The sequence below is a fragment of the Cygnus atratus genome, chromosome 16 (genome assembly GCF_013377495.2).
Source record: "Cygnus atratus isolate AKBS03 ecotype Queensland, Australia chromosome 16, CAtr_DNAZoo_HiC_assembly, whole genome shotgun sequence".
NCBI classification, from domain to species: Eukaryota; Metazoa; Chordata; class Aves; order Anseriformes; family Anatidae; genus Cygnus; species Cygnus atratus.
The window spans coordinates 9309652-9333759 of record NC_066377.1 but is presented as its reverse complement, the minus strand read 5'-3'; the positions used below and the strand labels follow the sequence as shown (position 1 = coordinate 9333759).

At 41.0% G+C, this 24108-nt stretch overlaps 1 protein-coding gene across 4 annotated transcripts in view; it reads right to left on the bottom strand.

Annotated features, from left to right (window-relative positions):
* PREX1 (phosphatidylinositol-3,4,5-trisphosphate dependent Rac exchange factor 1) overlaps positions 1-24108 on the bottom strand; it is a 172430-nt gene that overhangs the window by 66994 nt on the left and 81328 nt on the right. For all 4 annotated transcript variants that reach the window (XM_035548097.1, XM_035548098.2, XM_035548099.2 and 1 more), the window contains exons 5-7: positions 21915-22016; positions 8263-8424; positions 2819-2952 (exon numbers count right to left, since the gene is read on the bottom strand). In XM_035548097.1, coding sequence (XP_035403990.1) covers positions 2819-2952; positions 8263-8424; positions 21915-22016 — 398 coding nt within the window. The remainder of the gene's footprint in view (positions 1-2818; positions 2953-8262; positions 8425-21914; positions 22017-24108) is intronic.

Here is a 24108-nt window from a genome sequence, read left to right as displayed (position 1 = left end):
GGTATCACATGGTCTGTCACGTGTTCAATGTCTCTGCATGTGGCATCTGATTTTTGTGTCTACAATAGGTTTAAAACTATCCGACTGACACCTGCTGAGCTTTAATATCTAAGAACAACCCTGCAATGTGAACCGAAACATGACTGGTCAAATGATCACCATTTGAGATGGCAGGTGTCCAAACTCTGTACAGTGAGGGAATTGCCGTGGCAACTTGCCAGGTGCTCATAAGATCCAAAGAGCACTGCAATAAAAAACAGCTGGGAAGAAAATTTCTGTCAAAGTGAAATATTTGTGATAAACTGAGGTGCGATGAGAATCACCATGCTTTTTTCTGAACAATTTTTCCTTTTACAACTAGTTTAAGTGACAAATATACCTTTGGTGATGACCATATATTTACATCCAATCAGACTGACAGGGACTGAGAGCTTGGAGCTATTAGATCATTTCCTAAAGACGTCTGTTACAGTCAGGAAAAAAAAAAAAGAGCTGTACTGGCAGCCTTATAAAACTCTTTAAATACTCAGCCCACTTCCCCACATGAAACATATTGTTCCTAACATCAGGATTCAATTTAAACAGCAGTCTATGATACCACTAAAAACACAAAACAATACTCAGCTCTGAAAAAATCTATGTCATCAGTTTGTCAGGCTTCCCAAAGCTTCTGCAAAGGATGAGACTGCAGTCTTAGATCTAAAATCACAGTTCTAATTCTGATGTTAAACTCATTTTGAAACGGTCTCAACAAAGCTACCTCTAATTTATGCTGTTGTGAAGAGATGATGCCCAAATTCAAATGGCTGCATTGTTGACTATTTACTGAAGATCACGGGCAGAATTTTGACTGCACTTTTTGATCATGGAAAACTCCAGTGATTTCTACAAGCATGGTATAAATGGGATAAGAACCAAGTCACTCAATTTCGAATTGCGAACTGACAAAGGAAGGTTGTTTTTTTTTTTTTGGTTTGTTTGTTTGTTTTTCTTCCAAAATCTGTGTTCCACTAACATGTTGGTTGTTTGTCAAGCAGCTGGTCAAATGATCATAGCAGCACAACTGGATAGACATTCATTTCCATCCTGGACTAATTATAAATAGCAGCTAGACAGGGGAAATATCCAAAACTAAAGTCACTCAGCAATCCCTAAATATGTATTTTTCATTTGGCAATTACAAGCAGACTTAACAAAATATTCCATTTTTTAATGGAAATCAGATTCTGGGCATTTCATCAGTCTAAGCTACGTTATTAGACAAAGATAAACAATATCGATCCTTTGGGAAAATCAAAGTGCTACAGCAGCCTCCTCCAAAATCAAGCCAAACTACAGAGTAGCTCAGTAACATCGCTGTACAAAAACAGAGGGTTGCTTAAAAGGCAGCAGAACATTTTGTTTTCTAAATCTTAGTATTCTGGGAAAAATGCCTGGACAGTGGGAGGGACTAGGCTAACCTGAACTACAAACAGGACTAGAAAGACAGTTTTTAAGAGCTCTGAAGAATTAAAGGATTAGATAGCAAGTTGATTTTTTAAAGGAATAGTTTTCTGTTAGACAACTCCAATTTCTGAACTCTGTTTCATATGAAAGAATGAATTTTGACAAATTGGTAAAGTGTCAAAATAACGTTTTCTCTTTCGTGCTTCATTTCGGCAATGTCAGAATGCTTCAATTAGATAAGATTAGAAGCCATTTAAGATCAAATTGCCATTTTTTCTTTTAATTTAAATATTTATATTACATTGTAATAATTTCTAATGTAGATTTCACCTAAAAATTGTATTTTACGTTATAGAGTTTCACCATTATTCACACAGAAAGTATGAACACTAGTGTCATGATTTTTTTCGCAGCTTAATGGTTCCAAAATTTCCATGAACAAAAAAATGGAAATTTAACCCACTTTTTGAAACAGAAGAATTTTCTTTGGACAAAACACTCTAGTTTTTGAGAAGTTCTAATTGGTTTGGCCATTCCGCTTGGTCATCGCCAGTAAAGAGGTATAAACTGAAGAAGAGGGAGGATATTACAGGAAGGAAAGGAAGAGGAGAATCTGAATAGTAGAGGATGTATGATAAATCCAGAAAAGACCAAGACATGGGAATGAGACTAGAAGTGTGGAGGTGAAAAGCTTTAGAACTGAAGTACATTATAATTGCTGCAGAAGAAAATTGCCTTCCTCACTGCCAACGCTATTTTAATAATAAGTAGTAGGTGTTAACAATGCTTATGTTTTATAAGGTAAAATGATACAAAAATTGCCACTAGCATAAGAAAGGAAGACAATGCACAAAGCACGTGGGCTGCAAATGCTGAACAGCAACTTGCTGATCATCTCTTCCTCTTTCCTCTGTGCCCTGCATCCACCTAATGTTCTCCTAGTCTTCCATTTTCCCCTTCCTTGGCTTTATATCATTTTTCATGTCACCCTTGTCTGCTTACAACAACCTCACAAAGAAAGTTGGCAAGGCCTGCTTCTGCACATCACTCCTGGAGATCCATCTGCTCTGGGAAGCTTTCCAGCTGTAAGAACTCACTTAGTGATTTTTTTTTGCACTGTATCAACTTCTTTCTTTGGATTGTGTGCTTCTCAGAGTGGGGACCCCATTAATCTCTGGCATATTTATCTTACCATGTAGTAATTTCCTTCTCACGCAGTCTAAGCAATAGCAGCAGTCAAAAACAGAGGAAAGTCACACCTGTGACTCAGCCTTACATAGCAACAGGGAATACAGTGAATGATTAGTAATTGACCATACTTCCCATTTGCAAAACCTCCGAACAGTCCCATTATAAAAGCAGAGGGACTCACCTGGATTTCCTCTTGCAATAGACTAGTAGATTATCAAATAGAAAGAACATTCTCTCTTGGATGTTCCCTGCTGAGATTTTTAACAAAGTCCCTTGGAGCAAGAGCTGTGTGCAGATATCTGTAAGATTCGACCCCTGAAACAGAAAAGAGATCTTTTATTTTTCACTTTTTTGTGTGCACACAACGAAGCACTTTTACTAAAGCTCTGTTATTTTATCTGCACATCATTAAACTGCCAAATGATTGATGCACTTAGGAGGAGGAAGTCCTCAATTTCTTATTGCAGCTAAACACATCATGCCTTTTCTGTGTTACAAATACTCTTTTACAAATCCTCATACTCTGTGATAAATATTCCTTAGATTCAAGAGATTTTTCCTTAGAAAAATCTTTCATTCTCAAAGCAGTTGTTTTGTGAGTCTCTCAAGACCATTAGTCTTCCCTTTGCATCCTAAGTATTCACTCAAAATATGACAAGCAATGGCTTTAGGAAAGCTTTATAATAATAATAATAAAAAAAGTGGTATTTCTCTAACATTGTAGATCTGATTGTGGCATAAATTACTATTAACCATCCCAATGGAAAATCATCTCAGTGGTGATCTCTCTCTCCAGCTCTTCTGTTAGAAGTATATGCAGCTGCTCTCCTTTCTAGAGCTCTAATGAACGCATGCAAGTCAGAAACTTGGCATTGAAAACCACAGGTCGGGTCCTGGACACTGTGCTAGGTGCAAGCCATCATATGCACTGAACTGCAGATATGCAGATAACTGAGCTTGATGCTCAAGCCATTCAATCACATGAGGATCCCTCGAAGCTGAAAACCAAAGTAGATTACTCTAAACCATTCAATCCCCAAATTGTTACTCAGATTATTCCTAGGAAAAGTAATCACAGTCTTTGAAATGGGAGTTTTAGGGCCAATGCAGTTGGGCACAAATGAAAATCAACCATGGGATTGTCCTGGGTCACTCTCAGAACAGGCAAATTCCAAGTGTCTGCTCATTCTGAATGAGCACAGTTGAGAATTTGCTCTTCAGTTGCACTACTGACCAAACAAGATAGGTTTGGCTAAACCCTAGGCACTAGTTCCTTGGTCTACTATTACTTCAAAGGTACAAGATCATCAACAAAAAGGTTTCTTTTCAGGAAAACACATGGAGACATAAGAAACATTTACCACCCAGTCCTGGAACACTTCATATTTTTTGCATTTCTTTTTGAGTTGGAAGGAAGAATAACTTAGGGTAACAGTGTGGGTTCCTCCCATGGTTGGCATGCAGATAAGGGAGTCAGTCAGATAATGTGACCCACTGTCTTGAGTCTTACTGGAAAAGAGAACTGACTTTGGATTGCATGACGTTCATTATCAACAAAACTGCTTGATTTGCAAAGGTCCATTAACTCTAATATTCACAAATACCACAAAAGACTTGTAAAACGTAATTCACCCCACTTACAGAAACTGAAGACACCTCTCTGAACAGGCATGAAATCCAGTTCTATCTAGAAAGTCACCCCAAAAGGATTTGTTTGAATGATTTTAGAGATTGTATGAGTGAATATTTTTCAGGAAGGCGCAGTCTGCTACCATTAATCTATTCAGGGAAAATCACTGAATTGAAATCAGCCTTTCTAAATGCAATGCAGTCACCCTAAAGGTGTGAATAAAGTTTTAATGACATTGTTTTCTAAATCAAACCTTGCAAGCTGTGCTGTGTCTTGCTTTTAGTTAACAAGGAGTCTGCTGTTCTTTAAAGGCTGCCAAGTACGGACATCAGTTTTGTGTATTGCACATATGTGTTTCTGTACTTTGGGGATTTAGTCATGCAGGAGCTAGCTCGATGCAATATTTCTGCTGCCCTGATATGTTTTTATTTTTTAAATCCACCTATAGAAATACATGTCCAGAAATGAACACTCGTTAATTTGAAAATGACCTGCTGACCATGACTATCTACATGGGAATTCACTATATATCAGAAATATAACCCCAAAGCCTAGTAATATACACACAAATAGGAACAGAAACCAACCAACTGTATAACATAGAAGCGTGTTCCCCACACGGTTTGCCCATGTAGAAATCAAGGTTTTAGAGCACCTCAGCATCAAGTACTCAGTTCCCTAAAAGACACACAGAGGAAGCAAAAGCAAGGAGCGCAGTGACATCAGTAATTGGACTTAATCTTTTACTGACACAAGAATTAGTAGGTAAAATTCTCTGGCCTATTTTGTACAGGAAGTCAAAGCATACAAGTTGGTCCTCACCTTAAAATCTAAGAATCTTTATTTTTCCATCAGACCAGTCATTATGGTATCTGAACATCATTGATGCATTTCTGTTTGCTGTTGGCCTAGCTACTTCCCATTTATACCAATCTGAGAGTTTTTTCAATAGTAAGAAACAGAGCAGTAAGATTTATTTGATGTTTTCAGAGACAAGACAGGATTTCTCACCTTTCTAAGTGGGACCAAGCTGCAGGCAAAAAAAGAAAACATCATAGCTGGTGGAATTGCAAATTACAGCCAATTACAAAACACTTGATCTGCCTGAGCGCTAACACATCTTACAACTCATGCTGTTCTGTGATGGGGTTTTTGCTTCCCTAAACATTTCAGACTGGGAGAATGTGTGGATTCTTCATGTAGCAATTCTTTAGTGAAAATAATTCACAAGGACTCGTGAGGAGGAGCTGACTCCATAGAATAATCAATATGTAATTAACTGGTTCTTCACTAACCAAACAAAAACTTTTTACACAAAAGCTGGACTTCTCATGCATCCTCTACTTTTTCCCCCCTTTTTAAAACTACTATTTGTTTCCCAGAAGGATTAACCAGAATCAAATTGGCCTGCCTGAGACTACTCCATAAAATACAACTACAAGGATTCTGTGCATTCCAGAAGGATGAATCTGAGCAGAGTTCATTTAGATGAATAAAACTCTGATCAAGCTGCGGATCTTCAAAGGCTCCCCAGGCTTGGCTTACTTTAACATGACCCATCATTATAATACGTTTCAGAAAGAGACTGATAGGATGATGCCAGCGCATGATAGTGAGAATGGTTGTATTAGAGGGAGAGACAGACTGCTAGGCAGAGAAGGCAGAAGAAAAAATGTGGAACTGAGACAAATGCTCAAGAAAATAACTACTGCTCTTAGTGAAGCTAGAGATGACCCTTGGGAGCAAGAAGAGACATGGCAGAAGTCGAATGATGTTATGTTGTTCCTCATGTTGGAAATGTTGAGGGTAGCGCTGATGGCAATGAGATGAAGATAGGTCAGGGATGGTCCCACTGGGACAGTCGTAGGGAAGCACATGATCACAGAAACCAGTGAAACTGTGCTGGTTTGGTTAAACAGAAACTCTAGGTAAGGTGGAGCCTGTTCCAAATTAAGTGAAAAAATTACTGCCAAGCTTCATGTTGGGCTGCTTGCATATTCCACAGAGTCAGGATACCTCTCAGATAGTCATAAAGAACTTGGTCATAAGTAAGCTGATGTTTACTTCTTTTTGACAATTTCAATGGCTTGTACTAAAACTGCTGGAAGCTATGGGCCTTATCAGATTAGTACATATGGTAAATAACCACACATACAGGACATAAACGTTTCAGAATCTAAAACCATGATAATAGAGAAAGAGATTTTCTATTTTCTAGGAGAGATTACCATCAGATGAACAGAAAATCTGAACGTGACATTTGCCTTACACACTTTCTCTTACAGACAGCTCTGTGGTTTGCATCCCTGCATGGTTAAGTTAAAAACGTTTTTAATTCATCAGTTGCAACATTCCACAGAATAGGAGTTAGGAACCCTTCTCATTAGGAACAAACTGTGAAATCCATCTGAAAGAACTGAAAACAGTTATTTACTAACATAGCACTTTGCACAAAAGTCGTAATTTGCAAGACTATGGCACTGTGGCAACCAAAAGATAAGAAACTGTCATTCAGTTTCAAATTTCTTTATGAGCACAGAAGAAAAAATGTGATCATGTTTAGTATTAGTCTGCATCTGTGATTTATAAAGCTAGCTTTCCTCCTCTCAATATGCCACAAGGAGATTCAGTAACTTTCCACAGCTTACTGATAGTCAAAAACACTTCTCCCTTTTTGAACTTTTGGGGTGAGTGACATAAGTGACTTTGTTACATATAAACAAATCTAAAAGGATTTTTAGGCCCAGAACGTTGCTGTGGATTAGTACCCCATCTCCCACCCCCAACACTGCAATAAGTTTGATACCACTTCATTTATGACATCGTGGACACTTTCAGAGTCATGTTTCAAGCTCTAGAGTTCAAACCATGCCTCTTGCCTGGAGGACCCATGAGTTGCACTGAACCTGAAATGGTTTTAACTGCTTCTGGAAGTCCTGCTATATAGAATATTACATGACCTTTTCTGTTTGTTGAGCTTGCTATCCAAAAAATAAATACACAGCTGGATATCTGGGTTGCTCTCGTGTCTTTAGCTGGATGCCAAGAACATCCTTGAGGGAAAAAATGAGCAAGGTTTAAAATATACACGAAAAGACAGAAAAAAAAAACAAAAAAGATTTGTGGAGAGCACCCAAGACTCCAAACATGAGGAAGTTTATATGACCTCTAAAAAGATGTCCTCAGCTGGCAATGATCAGCATCAATATTTTAAAAGTCAGTCTTGCTAAATGCCGACGCCAATCTCTTTATGAGACCATTTAACACCGCTGACTCCCTGTGGTGCACCTCCCGGAGGCTTCCAACTGCACTGACTCAAGGGCCTCAACTAAAGTCATCACAAGATAAGCTGCCAACCCTTTTGTGCACCATCCCGACTTCCCAGTATTTCTCCTGGGTGGCTCTTTTTTCAGATTTCCTCTGTCCCCAAGCTTCACATCTCAGTTAACTTCCTCTCTTATTTTTCTCTCTTCCAGAGTACATGCTTCCACCTATACAGATACACCTACTGATAAACACATCGCTATGAACGCATCTATGGAAAACTTAACTGGAGTAAATACAAATATACTAGTTGCTTTCTAACTGAACCTTTACCTTTTATACAGGAAATCTGCAGAAAGCCAACTTTCAAAGTTCCCACAAAAACGAAAGGCTTGTAGGAACGAAAACAGAAGCTTGTGTTATTTAGACCACTCCTGATTTCATCTTCTAGTTTTGTCCTTCAAATGAAACCTGACCATTTGAAATTTCAGTCCTTTCCAGCTCTAGTACCTTTCTTTATTTCATGATCTGTTTCTTCTGCTACAATTTAGCAGTAGCCTGCACTCCCCAAAATAAACACTGAATTCTAAACCTGTCAAAGTGATGCCACCCACACCTTCTAGTACATTTACACATCAGAAATCCCTGTACACAGTATGAACCACCAAACTTCAGCCCGCTAAACCATGCAGTGAATCGTCTCCAGAGGGCTTGCTAATCCTGCATCATACCTCCCATCCTTCAATATGGGACTGCAACTGTTCAAGGGCTTCCAGTTTCTCCATCTGTCTCTTGGTCTCGTTGATATTTGTGCAGACCGTCTTCATTGCCTGCAATGCATTCTGGACAGCTGGGTGATCAGGATGCTTGGAGGGAGTCCTCTTAGCCAATTCCTTCAGAAAAAAATAAAAAATTTAGAAGTTACACGTGGAAAGCAAACAGCAGTGAAAGTGCAGTCCTATAGGAAAATGACAATAATGTAGCAGAATTAAAGGAAATTTGTGGGTATGTTACTGTAGATACTGTTCTCTGCTCTTCATGTGTACAGGGTTGCTGCTTTATATGAATGCTGCTAAATAAGTTAAGGAATTACTTATGTTAAACGTATCAAATTAAAAGAGTTCAAGCCACATATGTTTTGCTGCATCACGTACGTTTGCTTCTAGCATGACCCAAGGCCAAATAAATTAAAATAAATTATTACATAAAAACCACACTGTCCACATCAAAGACACGCACTGGCCTGTTGACTTAGCCGTGGTCTTCATCCTATACCATTCCCAGTGATACACATCCAATGTTTCACTGAAGCTGCACTGGGCCCCATCACGATCTGATGAAGACTCTGCCAATGGCAGGTCTCGTTAAGAACAACCAGAGCTATGGAAGCTGGGTTTTGTGTGAGGAATGGCCTTACAGGAACAATGCTAAGGATGTATGTGCCATACACAGTACTTACACAGATGGTCAGGCGTAAGCTAATCCCAACGCACGTGAAGCTTCAGGACCTAGGTTGTTTAGATCTACAAACAGCAGAGAAATGCTACCAGTGTGCAAGGCAGATTCACCTAAAGCCAGAATGGCCCTCGTGACAAGCCTCTTTCCCCTGACTACGGTGGGATCCCAACGCGATGCCACCCCTAACCTAGATTCCTCAGAGTACAGGTGTCCTCCATGAGGGGAGGCGAGGGGCTGCCTCCGGCCCGGCACTGCCGGTCCCACTCACAGCTCTGCCCCATGAGGGTCAGCAGCGATCGAGCCAGAGGCCTACCCTGGCAGCCAAGAGGGCAAACCGCATTTTGGGGTGTATTAAACACAGCACAGCCAGCCAGGGAGGTTTTCCCGCCATATTTCTTGTCAGCATGGCCTCACTTCAATATTGTGCGCAGTTCTGGGCTCCACAGTATAAAAAGGACGTTAAGATCCTTGAAAGCACCCAGAGCTGGGTAACAGACCTGGAAGGCATGTCCTGTGAGAGAGCCTGAGGGCACTTGGGTTGTCTAACCTGCAGAAAAGAAACTGAGAGGTGAGCTCGCTGCTCTCTGCAACTTCTTGAGGAGGGGAAGCCAAGAGGTGCTGGTCTCTGCTCCCTGGTCACCAATGATAGGACACATGGAAACGGCACAAAGCTGCACCTGGGGTGGCTCAGACTAGGTATTAGAAAGCATTTCTTTATCGTGAGGGTGGTCAAACACTGGAACAGGCTTCCTAGCGAGGTGGTTGTTGCCCCATGCCTGTCAGTGTTCAAGAGGTGTTTGTATAACGCCTTTAATAACATGCTTCAGTTTTTAGCTAGCCCTGAAGAGGTCAGGCAGTTGGACTAGAAGTTTTTTGAATACCCTTTCCAACTAACTATTCTATTTTATTCTAAACATGCTTAAGAAAGGGCAAACCCCCTTCCCCCAGTCATGTTGAGGAGGGGAGTTAGGGAGATGCTAGATGGACAGCCAGAAGCCAGCCAAGATCAATCACCACACTCAGTTAAGTGCCTACAGCTCTAGGCAGTCAGTCTGCATGTCCAGAAATCACAGGGAAATTCACTAGCCACAGGTGTCCCATGTTTGTTTTTGTGTGTGTGTGTGTGTCAGGGATGTACAATGCTCATTTTATCAAGGAGAAAACGAACACAAGAGTAAATTGTCCAAGAGCAAGCCACTTACAGAACCAAGACTTTCCAGCACTCAGTGCTTTTACCTCCAAGACAGGCACGTGGCAAGTGGAGAGGGCTCCCCAAAAGGCAAACATGATGGCATGAGAAAGAGAGGTGCCAAGAGAGCAGCAGGAGTTTAGCAAGGACTCCTCCTCACCTCTAGGAGGCTGGGGCATGTGTTTTGACTGGAGAGAGTAACAGAGATGAACAGCTTGCCTGCTCTGAAGGAGTTCATAGGAGACTGCTTCACTTGATTCAATACACAATATCCCATAAACACTGCCCACTGAAGAACAACAGGAGGAAAACTTGGGACCTGACAACATTTACCAGAGTTTGGCAAAAGGGGCAACCACTGTCAACTCAGTATTAATAATTTTTTTAGACCAATGCTATTTTATAGTCAGCCACAATTGGATAAAAATGCATTAACGAAACCTTAACTAAGGCTGGTAGTTCCCTCTTGATACATAATACCATGTTTAACACCCACATTTTTAGATTGCCTGGAATATTTCTCTTTCTCCCTACATTATGTTTTGCCTCAACATGTTATTTGGTTGTTTTAAAGTCCCATGACTAAATGGCAAACTGCTGCTGAATTGCATCATTTTGCATGAGAGAGAAAAAAGAGTTTGAAATGGTGCCTGCACAGCAGTGTGGTCTGAACAGAGCTGAACTGCCTCAACCCAGAGCTCCCACAGCTAAGGGCAAAGACAGCCGAACTGTTCCAGGTGGTATTCATCCAAGATTAGAGATTACAATTCCCAAATGCTTGTCATGGGCTCCGACAAGGTTTATTCTATGGTCTGATTTGTCTTTGGCTTCTCCATGTTGTCATGTTAACCTAAGCACGCGTCTCCTCACCCCACTGTTTTTTGCCATATTGGCACTAAAGATCTTTGTGCCATGCTGTCTTGCTTGACACTGACATACTCTGATTGCAGGTATGATCCTGAGTATGGCTGGGGCTTGCCTCCCCTAAGTTGGTAGCACAACTGCAATACAAACTCTGCTCCTAAACTGGCTTGTGTCCTCACATGCCCTCTAGATCAACTTAACTGGCTCTTCTAGGGTGAAGGTACATAGCCTGTGAGACAGTGGAGGGATGTGAGCTGAAGCTCAAGTCCTGCTGAAGCTTGCATTACCTTATGGTAACTCCAATAGCTGCTAATCCAACCACTTAGCCAATCTAGACACTGGGCTGCTAAATCAAGGAGCTTTCTCTGTCCTAGTGTTGATTTATACATCAGCTCTACAAAGTTCTCCAGACAGAAGTCTCTTTTAGTGGGTGACAGGTTTGTGCATACCTCGCTGTACTTTTCTACTAGCATGAATGTCTGCAGAATAAATAATTGGGACTGTGAGGTGCAGAATATTGTCTATATTAACTTCTCAGTTTGCAGAACGTTCTAAACTCAAGTCTGCACCTTGAGATGAAACTACTCAGCTACTCAGACACCTTTAAATAACACAAAAGACAGGTCTCGTGAGAGTCCAGACAACACAATGGGAGGTACCCTCATTCCTACCCAGACAGATCCTGGACACAGAAAGGTCCAAATGAATGGGGGGGAATGTCCGTGTTTGTCCAGTAAAACGCGACTATTCAATTCTTTGGATAGACTTGGTATTTTGAGAATTTATTCACAGCTGCAATTTCTCCTTCCTCAAAATTACAGACAGTGATTGACAATTGCTGAATGACGATGGAGGAGATGGGTCATGTGCTGACAACTGGGAATCCCACTAAGAGAGGAGTTAATGATTGTAACTCTTGGATGATTTACAGAGCAACACATGCAGAAGAAAGGGAAGCTGCCTGCTACAACTGTCAGTCACTATCACAAATGTAATTCCCTGGGGAATTTCTCACCCCACTTTTGTTCAAAGCACAGCCAGGGCAAGTAAGGAGAAGAGAGGTGTTGCACCTTGGTGACACCAGCCTCTGTTTCCAAAACAGAGAACAATTTTTGCTACATGACTCTCATTAAAATCTTTGCTTGTAAGCAAAGGGAGACAGCCTGTGGCACACATCCATCTCCCTGGCTCCAGCAGCACAGTAGCCTGCTTTGATGCCCCAGACAACCCCCTCTTATTGTGTCCTCATACTCTGCAGAATACCCCCCAGCTGCTCTGTGCCTCCTCCTGCCTGAAAGCAGGGAAGATACGGGAGCAAGTGCCTACTTTCTGGCCCCCAGCATTTTCTGCAGTGGCTGCTATTGTGAGGAAAATGAAGCTCTTTGACACTCCTGAGTCTTTTCTCATTCTCCCTTTCCCCTATACCTCCCCCCCAAGTCTCCTGACTTTGGGTGATGCTCTGTCTTGCCAAAGAAGGAAGGGCAGAAAGTGGCACCACAGCACCTTCCCCCCCCGCTAGCTGCCTGCAGTGCTGACCAAGGAGCAGGAGAGGAGGCTGGAAAAGGCAGGGAGAGGAGTGCTGGCTGGGCACTCATCTGCCTCAACAGCAGCAGCAGCTGAAACAGTCGGAGCAGTGGCACTCCGTTGGGGCAGGTGTCTCGCTTGTCCCACCACTACTCAGTCGTAAGCCAGGCAAGGAAGAGCCCTGCTGCTCTGCCACTGACAGCCCCTGAAAAAGCAGAGCCCGGCACCTCTGAAACATGGCCAGGGAGCTCTGGGTGCTTATTTACTTTAATGACAGATTTATGATGTGTAAACTATGAGAGCATTTGCCAACATGTTGAAAGGCAGCTGAGAGAGAGACCAGATGGCAAACCTTGGGTACGACAGCCCTGTCTTCCATACAGCTCATCTATACTGCTGTCTGGAAGGACTTCATGTATTGCAACTTATGCACCACTAGGCCTAGGACATGAGGTTGCCACCACTTGCAGAAATCTATTCCTTGCGAAGACTGTCTTAAACTGATTCATAAAACATCTACTTTCTAGCTACAAAGTTGTTAATCCTTCAGAGTAACCAGCAGTTGAGAACAGAAAAGCTGGTATTTTTCACAGCCTTTCTAATCTTCAGCGTTATCCTCTGACTTCTCTCTTCCTCTTGAAAAAAAAAGTTGCAAACATATTCTGTATTATAAGCTTGAAAAAAAGAACTGTTCTTTAATGAACACAGATCAAAATGGGAACTGTCTCCTCTCAGCACAGCATTCTCCTTTTATTGCACAGCTTTTTCATAGCTGCCAAGTTTGAGGTTGTGCCACTCACAGCACCTATACACAGAGCCCAACTGATTTTATGAGGGAAGTAACAGCACTCAGACATCCACAGCCAGCTGTAGTGTCCCTCAAACAGCATGCAGAAAGGAAGGATAGGTAATCTACCTATCTACCCAAATCTACCCTATTTTCATTTAAAACTTTAGTCCTGTCACCACAGCCCCTCATAGAGTCCCTCCTCATCTTTCCTGTAGGCCTCCTTTAAGTTCTGGAAAGCTTCTATAAGGTCTCCCTGAAGCCTTCTATTCTCCAGGCTCAACTTCCCCCGGTCTCTCAGCCTCTCTTCACAGCAGAGGTGCTCCAGCCCCCTGATCACCCTTGTGGCCCTCCTCTGGACCCACTCCAACAGCTCTACATGCCCTTATGCTGGTGGCTCCAGAGCTGAATGCAGCACTGCACGTGGGATTTCATGAGAGCAGAGTAGAGGGGGAAAATCATCTCCCCTGACCTGATAGTTTCCAGGAGGATCTGCTCGAGGATCTTGGCAGGCACAGAGGTGAGAATGACTGGCCTGTAGTTCCCTGAGTCTTCTTTTCTTCCCTTTTTAAAAATTGGGGTGGTGTTTCCTCTTTTCCAGCAAGTGTGAACTTCAGACTGCCATGACTTCCCAAATGTGATGGATAGTGTCTTAGAAAGTTCATCTACCAGTTCCCTCAGGACCTTTGGATGCATCTCATCAGGACCCATGAACTTATGTCCCTTCAGGTTCCTTAGATGCTCTTGCACCTGATCTCCTTCTTCATTCTCCCAGTCCCTGCCTTTGCCTTCTGCCTCCTGGGTGATACGGTTAGAGCACTTGCCGGTAAGAGCTGAAGGAAAAAAGTCAACTGAGTACCTCAGCCTTCTCCATATCCTGGGTAACCAGGTCTCCTGTTTCCTTTAGGAGAGGGCTCACACTTTTCCTAGTCTTCCTTTTATCACTGACATCGTTGTAGAAACCCTTCTTGTTGCCCTTGATGTATCTGGGCTTTAGCTTTCCTAACTTGATCCCTGGCTGCTCAGACAGTGTCTTTGTATTCCTCTCAGGTTACCTGTCCCTGCTTCCATCCTGTGTTTCTTTTTTGTGTCTGAGTTTGGCCAGGAGCTCCTTGTTCATCCATGCAGGCACCCTTGCACTTTTGCATGATTTCCTCTTTGTAGGGATGCATCGCTCTTCAGCTTGGACAAGGTGATCCTTGAGTATTAACCAACTTACTTCAGCCCCTATGCGTAGATGAACCTCTGCAAGAATTTCACATGCTTCCACATGAGCAGGTTCAGATCCCTGGATAACAAATTGCACTTTGAAACTGATTCACAAAGGTGAAATTGGAAGCTACAATTTGTCAACTTATCCTTGGAAGAAACAGTGTAAAAGTAACAGATACATAGGTAAAGCTCTTGCATTTGGATTCTAAGAGATTACTTGGCTTTTTAGTTCCATCCAAGTAGTCTAACAATCACAAAATAACTATGAAGGAAAAGGCCCTGCTAGAGACTTAAATGTTGCCTTACTTCATTTATTAATTGTACCAAAAAGAGAGAGAGCACTCTACAAAGAAATGTCAATCTTCAATTATACAATGTAGTGAAAGGATTTCCAACTGAAGCATTTCAGTATCAGATACAGCTTTAAATAGCTGAAGGCTAAAAGAGTTCCAAACATGATAGAATCTAAATATAAAAACTAAATCACATAAGAAATAAGACACATCAGCTGTTCGTGCATTTCTCTATTTACTAATTGTGCTTGACACCCCAAAAAAGAAACAAAAAAACTCTGAGTAGAGACCTCAGCAACAAGAACATTGCACAGGCAAATGCAAAAAGGTAGCAGGAGGGATACTGAGCGAACGATGCAGGCAGGCAGAGGAAACTAGAGGTTTTTCAAATGTAAACACACTTGTAATACTTCCTAGCAGAAAGGATGTTATTCTGCTTAACTGATCTTTTTTTTAAAAAGAAGCCTGTGTCATCCTTTCACATGTCCTCCCTGCCACACAAAGATGATGGTGTGCTTAAAAATGACACCTGAACATGTTTAGCAGTTGAAATTTAATCTCTGTAAGTCTCTATATTTTAAAAAACTCTTTCTGTCTTCATACTTTTGAGGACACTCACACATGGCTTTAACACGAATTTTGTGCAATGACTGTTAACACTGCAAATCATTGCTCGCCAGGCTGCGTCACTCTGCACTACAAACCAGTGCATGCATAAAACATGGTTTCAGAGATACATCCGTTGGTAATTTAGTGAACATCTCAGGATTACAGAGATAAAGACACCATATTTCTTATCATTTCAAAAAGTCATGGTAATAAACAGTTCAGTTCCAAACTGTGTTTTAAAGGGTAAAAAAACACCACCAATAACAACAACAAAAACCACAACATGCATAAAAACACAACACCTTTCTGCAAAGATAAATGTAGCTAGAGGTTTTATATTTGTGTTTTTCAGTTTACATGCATTAAAATAAATTTTCTACTTTAACTAACCAGAAAATAGATGCTACACCAGGCTCTGTGTACCCACCAATCACAGCAGTTTTTATCCTGTATGTTCTTTAAATTTATAATTTATGTCACTGCCTCTGCAAGGTAAAGACTAGACAGCAATAAATCACTAAAACTGATTACATTAGATGTGCCATCAAATCTTCAACATACGCTTAAAAATTAAAGTGAAACAAAAACATGTTTTATATATATTAGCAGTTATTTGTCATTATATATAAAAAGCATTGAAGACAGAGTGTGATTTATAAATTGGTAGAATTCCTTACAACTCTGTAGGGTGTATATATATAATTTTTAATGCTGTAACATTATGCTACGAAGAGTTGGATTTTAACCAGGCAATATTATGAATCTAAGAGCAACAACACTCTTCTGAGGATTGAGGGGGTAGCAAAGCCCTGAAGATTAAATGTACTCAGTTAGGGCTAATTAGAAGGTTTTGTTCCTTAAACATCACTGAGAGGAATGCAGAAGGAGAAGAGGGGAGTGAGGGAGTTTCCTTCATTCTGTTCTGTGTCCCCAGCACTGACTTCCCATCCCTGCCTTTCACTGCATTTGTTCAGGCCTGTGTACACCTCACTGCTGGGCTCTCCCCTACAAGAGGGCTCTGAGCCTGGATGCTCTGCTTTCTCCTCCAGGTTTTTCTATTCCTCTTAGGGCCAATGAGTCTTCCGTCACATGAAGCAATACATAATTACTGCCCTAAATCCTCCAGAGTTGCATGTATTATGAGATATTTTTGAAGTATCAGAGGTGTAATGTGCATTTCTGGCTGGAGACTTAGCAATTCCTTAAGAGAACAGACATCAAGTAAGAAACAACCTCTGTGACATGCACTGGGCTATCAGGAGCCTGTAGGGGTGCGGCCATCATGTGCTTCACATTCCTCGCGTGTTGGGAGGAAGGAGACAGAAATGACTGTTCCTAATCCCTACCCCCAGTGGTGTGATTAACTCATGATCACTCTTGCCCTAGGGTTTTCTTCTTGCTGACATAAATGCTCTTTATTAGGGGGAAAAGGCTATTTTTGTTCAGAGATTGGTTTACACAACAGCTGCTTCTACTCCTAAGACGTATAGTTACCGCTAATTAATACAGAGTCATACAATTATTATCAGTGAGACAGAGCTGCCTTAATCCAAGACATTCTGCTAGAAATATTTACTCAGCAAGCTCTCCAGTGTACACATCCGAAATGAAGTTTTAAGTCGCTCGCACTGTATATGCTCTCAAGTTCTGTCCATCTGTTTGTCTTTGGCGCTTACCAACTCATAATGCCCATCACAGCAAGCACAGCTCCATTTTGTTCAAGCCTACTCAAAGACTCTTTTCTCGCTTTTAAGGAAAATTTATAATGCATCTCATCGCTAACAAACATACAGAGCTCCAACACACCCAAATGGACTTCAAATCCTCTGCTGAAGTGTGACAGCAAGGGAAAGAAGTGGGAGATAGATACATTAGGGAGGGTTTGGACTGGGGATAAAACTAATTTACTGACCAACACGTTTGTGCTAATTCTCTTCTCATGCTGCCTGAAGCAGACAAAAACTGTACTAGGGAAAAAATATTATCATTTCTGCTGTTTGCACAGAGATTGTGAAACACCATGGTGAGGTCTGAGTCCCATGCTTCAAACCAAACATAAGGCTTGCAAACTAGACTTCCAAGGAAAGCAACCAAAATTTAAAAACTGTTTAGTCAGACACTCCAAAGTTGCTATGTTTGGTGCACAGAAAAAGAAACTGCAAAAAAAATGAGCTTTATCAATCACCATCACCTGAATGATCATTCTGTCTCCTTAATTTTTTGGTTAAAAAAAAAAGTTTGGTCAGAGGATGAGAAAACGTAAGATCAATTACAGGATACCATACTTTACACTGGAAATTACTGGTAAGATTTGTTTAAGGTGTATCTGCACTTAGAGATATTCCAGTATGCTATTCCTAATTAAGTAACCCAAATCAACTTAATGTGAGATGCTATTATTCTGGAATAACAACACTCACATATGGAATTAAGCAAAAAAGTTATCACATTTAAAAGTGCCTTTCCCTATTATTTATGGCTGGCTTTCAAACATATAAGTCTGAGTTACTATGTTCATATTATCTTTACCAAACCTAACTACTTAGCTATCCTAAATGATTATACTATAACAAGGTCATTTAAAAGTTATCAGAAAATCTGCATGTTCACAAATTCTTATTAAAAACAAAAATAGAAAAGTAGGATAACACTATGATTTTTCTAATCAGCTAGAATACAGAGTATCTGTTTGCCCTGGGAATTAGATAAAATAAGATCCAATTCCCATGAATACAAAACTGCTATTTCAGGAGCAATAACTGCAGTTCAGTGGCAAGGGGAGAACAAATGCTTAATTTGAGGGTTGTGTTATTTTTAAATCTAATTTTTTTTTTTTGATTGGTGAGTTGCATTTTCCTGGTCAGCACTAACAGAAATCAACCCTCCCCTTCTCTTAGCTTTCTTCATGTCTGAAACATTTGTGTCCACGGTGGTAATTTTGTGCCAGCAAGCATCAGACAAGTGTGGAATGGGACACAGTTCATTGACCATGAACTCACTAGTTTGAGAATCAGCATCAGTTAGATGTTCTAATGATCACACACATTGCCAGAGCTGAACACCCCCTAGTAATGGCATAGCCTCACTGACTGAGGCAGATTTGTTGCTTAACAGAAACTAAGTTCCCTTCAGCTTTTACTTGAAATTTTTATGTCCTGTCCAGGAAATTTCAAGTGGCAAACTGTGTGATTTATATCAGCCTGTATACACAAAGAAATCCCTAGAAAAATGGAATGCAGATTACAAGACCCATCACTGCAGCTCTCCCTGTTCACTCCCTTCGTGCCTCTTTGCTCTACACATGTGTGTGGTTCTGAGAGAACAGCAACAGATCCAAACACCCGTGCCCCCATCCCACAATGCAGGCACAGTGTTGGCATCAAAGACAAATTTACCTTCGTTCTACCCTACTGTGGCTGGAAGTGAAGAAACACTGCTGAGTCTAAGCCTTGCTGGTGGTATTTTTGGCTTTCAAAGAAATGAGGTTTGTGCTCGCTGGCTTTTTGACATACACAACCGTGTACATGTGAGAAAGTAAAAACAACACACCTTATTTCCACAGGCCAACATTTGTTCCCTAGAGCACAATGCCTTCAGTTGCCATTGTACTTGGAAACACCACAGTTCAGAGAAACTTATTTTAGGCTTTTGATCACTCCCTCTTTGCAAAGCAAATTCTTAAAGAGCAAGAGAAACCGTTTCATTCGTAGCTCTTCCAATCACTGACACAGAACCTCACACTTTCTGAAAGATTTGTCCTATAATGGTACAGAGGAATAGGAAAGTTTAAGTTGAAGAATACCAAAAAGTCACTGCGTCAATAATACTACCTTGTAATCAAAAGTGTGCATCTCCTCTGGCATTTGAGTGACAGAGCATCTCTCATTCATTTCTGAGTAAAATCCCTGAAATTTCAGGAATTTCTGTAATATTGGCAGTTTCTGACATTCTAATATTTTGATGGGCTTTTAAAACAGAATAGAGATTTTGATTTGCAAGTCAAGCTTCTGTCTGTAGATAAAAAGTCAGATTATCCAAACTGATAGAGATCTACGACTCAAACACATTTTCCAAAAAAGCTTAGAAATTAAGCAAGTCTAGTTAGCAACAGGTGATTCAGCAACAATTCATATTAAAAAGAGAAAAAGAGGCACTCAGTTGGAGATGTAGGGAGTTCCCTAAACCAGCTACGTGCATGGCTCAGAGCTGAGATCCCCAAGCTGTGCTTCAGAGATGACTGGTGGTCAGAGCCAGTGCAGCAAACCGCGTTGGCTTCAGCTTATAAAAAGGTCACAGAGCAGAACATGAGAAACACAGCATGTTAACAGTGATATTCTGGTTCAAAAAGATGGATAAGTACTGAGATAAAACTGCTTAAAGATCACTAAAGATGAATGTAGCAAAGGTACAGCAGATTTTGACCATTCTGGCTCAATGAAGATGTCTCCAGCATGGAATCAGTAACAAGATGAAGGAACCTGGCCCACAGGCTTTGTACCTAACGACTCCTTTCATACAAAGGGTAACTGTGACAGGAAATCTGCAGGAAGTTAACACTTCGTCTTTCAGTAGCAGCACAAACGCAGAGATCGGTTCAAAAGTAAGAATACAGACGCTGTTTCCTCTGACTGAAGATTCTTAGAAAATAAGAAAGGGATCTCTGTAAGGAATCAAGACAATCTCGTATTTTCACATCTTGAACACACCGGTAGATAACAATCACTGAACACACCTCATACTGAAAATGAGAAAACACACTACCAAAATACTAGGTCAGGAATGCACATCTCAAGGTCTGCACATCCCCCCTTCCAGTCACCGTATCAGATGCTGCAGGAGCGCTCTTTTTGTGCACAATGTTGCTCACAGTCATCGAACAGATCCACAGACTGAACAGCTACCAAATTCTCTCCATACTAACCCCAAATAAACAAATACACTGGTCTTAAGCTGAGGCATCATTACGTTTTCAATTATCCCTATATAACCAGTCTTCTCTGAAGATAAATGAGAGCTGGAGCCACTCATGTGCTTCCTTGATCTAGACACCTTTGCCCCGTCTTGATTATTATTAATACTCTGGCAGAAATGCCTGCAGCAGTCCCACACGTTAGCTTCTTCTATGTGCCTAACAGCAGAGGAAAGGAAACAAAGAAAGCACATCCGGTTATTTAAAACCATAAGAGGAATCTGCACTCCAATGGATTGACTGGACTGATAAACTGGCCATATACATGTAAATCCCAGTAACAGGTCCACAAGACATGGTACATGAACACCTGCTGTAAGATGGGTTTGTGCTGTATAGACTAAAAAAATAATTCCACCTGTAGGAAGGACATATTTTGAAAATCTACCTCTTGAAAGCTCCAGCTGGATGGAGGGAAATAATTTAAATATTCAGAAGGTGAAACAGAACTCTAATAAAAGGAAATACATCAGTATTGAGCTAACCAACTTGTACCTATGAAAGCCCTTATTCAATCTGAATTTACAGACATGGCACTGCAATAATTTTACACAACATACACTTGATTCACATGGTCAGCCTGTGACAAAGAACACTAGCTCATCACAGAATTATTTTCTTCCACAATTAAGGGACCTTTCTTCTGAGATAAAAGGTAGTTGCTTCTTATATTTTTATATTAATTAAGTTTATCTTAGTAAATATAATGTCACTCTAAGAATGACACCCCTGAAAATTCATGGCTTTTAGCCACAGAGTAACTGTAAGGCCACTGGTGTTGCAAGCTCTCCCAGAAACCGCTTTCTCCTTTTCCTTTTCCCCACCAGGCGTGTGACCCAGCCCTGACCTGGAGGGTGAGAGGCAAATTAGTTCTCTGTAGGTCTCCCACTCTTCAGCTCCTACACTAAGACTGCTAGCAAGGGGGCCAATTAGTGCCAATTGCAGTAGTCATTTCTGCAACGACACCTGTCCATTGGGAACTTGTCTGAGACAACCAAACAGGTTTCAAACAAGCCGCCAAACAGCTGTCAGATGATAAAGAATTTTGATCATTACTGACCTGAACACACTCAAACTAGAGACCTAGTGATGAAAGATGTCTCCTGTTTCCAAGTCCCCAGAGCCAAAGAGTTCCTCAGAACACTGATACAATTCTGTTTGAACACAGCTTTTCAGGAAGTGGCTAAAACAGCACTCAAGTCTTAACAAACATCAGAAGAGACCTGAAGTCAAAAGACATTACCTAGACAGTAAGTCACCCTGTCTGCTCTACTCACACCATTACAACTTTAACAGCCTGGCAGTATCAGCCAGCTTTTTGACTGTACCCACAAAAAGCCATGTTTTGCAGAGAGGATTCAGCTTTTGGAAGTACATGCCAGGCAGATAGTAGTGACAGCAAAAGCCATGGCTAAAAAGTTGCAAAAATCACTCCAACAGTAAAACAACTAGCTAGAGAAATTCTTTTGTTGGTTTACCTTAAGCAGAAGTGGATATTTGCAAATTCGCTGAATTGGCGTCAGCAGATAACCCTCCAGTGGAATGTCTGTTGTCTTTCTGCCTCCCAAAAGCATACAACTCTATAATCAAAAAAGGAAACAAATGTTAACCCAGACACAACACTTTCACATGCTCTTTGACACGATTTTCTGTTTCTATAATACATATTATGGTCACAAAGAACTTTGCCACTCCTAAGATAAAGGAAATGAGACTTCATTCACCACTGAAATATGGCCATCAAGTTAAGCCTGATTCTCTGCGAATCAGGAAAAGAAAAATCACTGTGGATAACAGTGGCTGTATAGAAAGGTCTCTTCTCAAAGGAATATTATACAGCTGGTGACTCAAAAAAAATGTCATAATACCATGTCAATCAGCAAAACCTAGATGCACCATTACCTAAAGGAATCCAACCTACCCCCACAATCAACATGGCCATTTGTCTTCATCCACTATGCAAAGTTTGCACTATTGCTCCAGAAAACTCAAAGGCTAAAATAAAACATACTAACTAGGAGTCATGTAATTAACTCTAGGCCAGTCTCTGTGTTTGAAGGAAATCAAATATAGCTCTGAAATAAGTGAGTCATCTGCATCACATCCAGCAATTCTCTGGCAAAACATTATGTCTAAGCCCAGCTGGACAAACAGCATGGGTGCTCTGGCTGGCTAAACACTGCAAATGTAGCTCTGAACCAGTCACAGTGCATGATGCTGCTTGCCCAGCAAAGAAGTTACAGGACGTGCAGGCAAAGCCGCTACATGGAAAGGAGAACGCTGATGCAAGAGGCGATGACATTTAAGGAAACCAGATTTCAGTAATTCTAATGCTCAAAAAAAAAAAAAAAAATCCACTGTTTCAACATTAACTATTCTTGGAGCCCTGTGGTTTCCAGACAAAGGTGAAGGGCATTTCTGTACCCAGGACAGTGACTACTCTTCCAGTGTTGCTTGAACATAGTAAGAAAGGTGACAATATAAACCCTTGAGAAATATTGGACCAATACACCAAAGAAACAGAAGTCCAAACAGATTTTAGGTTAAGAAACAGATGCAGTGACTGATCAACCCTTGCAATACTCACATAAAAGTTCTCACACCTTTGGAGGGGCATTCTGGGAGAATCATTTCACAGATAAATTTGTGCACACTACAAGAAATGTTTAATTTCTTAGTACATTATGGAAATTCTCAGGGCTGACATGGAAGGGGAATTTAAGAACTGAGTATGGCATAGAAAAACCTACAGCCCTGACCTGTCTTTATTTCTTCACAGTAATCTGTAATCTCTGTGTGATAAACAATCATTGACCTATTGTAAGCTTTTTACACACTTCCCTGAAGATGCTGGTTTTGCATGATGCCAGAGGTAGGCAGTTGACTCAGGTGGACTTCAAATCCATCTGAGATAACCTAGTCCTACATTTCTATGTTTGGCCATGAATCTGGACAACTTTGCTCCGAAAATCATCCCAGTTGCAAACCTGCCCTGTCAACAGAAGCTGAAGTTTAAATCAATTTCAGCCAAGATGCGCTTGCTTTGGGGCATCACTGATGACATTTTCCCCTGTGAAATGTGTGCTGTGGCTCAGACACACTCAAATATAGTGGGTTTTTGGCTGTAGTCCAATAATTCTCTTCTTCAAGAAGTGTTCATAGACTTCCTACATAAATCTCATTATTCCTAAGTGGTATTTTTACAGACACTTGTCTGTAAAATAACCCTTCCCCAGGGCTATTCTAGATCTGTGGCGTTGGCTACCAGCTCACAATGCTCCCTGTCCAATTTTCCAAGTCTCGGGTGATTCAGTCCTTCCCGTCTCTCCTTTCAGCCCTCCCTCTAGCTCTGGGCTCAAAACTGCCCTTTAACACTTACTGATTTTTCAAACACATTCCCACATTCTGCATTTCAGCAGCTGCGAGGGGGCAATCGGGCCAAATCCATACTCACAAGCAAAGCTTTGTATTTTAATGCAGCTTTCTCTGCATGGTGGCATTATAGCATCGGCTTTAGGAGGGAGTGGATAGGAGACTGAAGGCCTGGAAGAAATTACAACAGCCACAACAAAGAAAAGACTTCAGCACAGTCTCTCCTCCCATAGTTACTGTTATTTTAAAATTCTCTTGGATTCAGGTGCTGCTGCAAGCCACAGCAGACAGTGTGATATC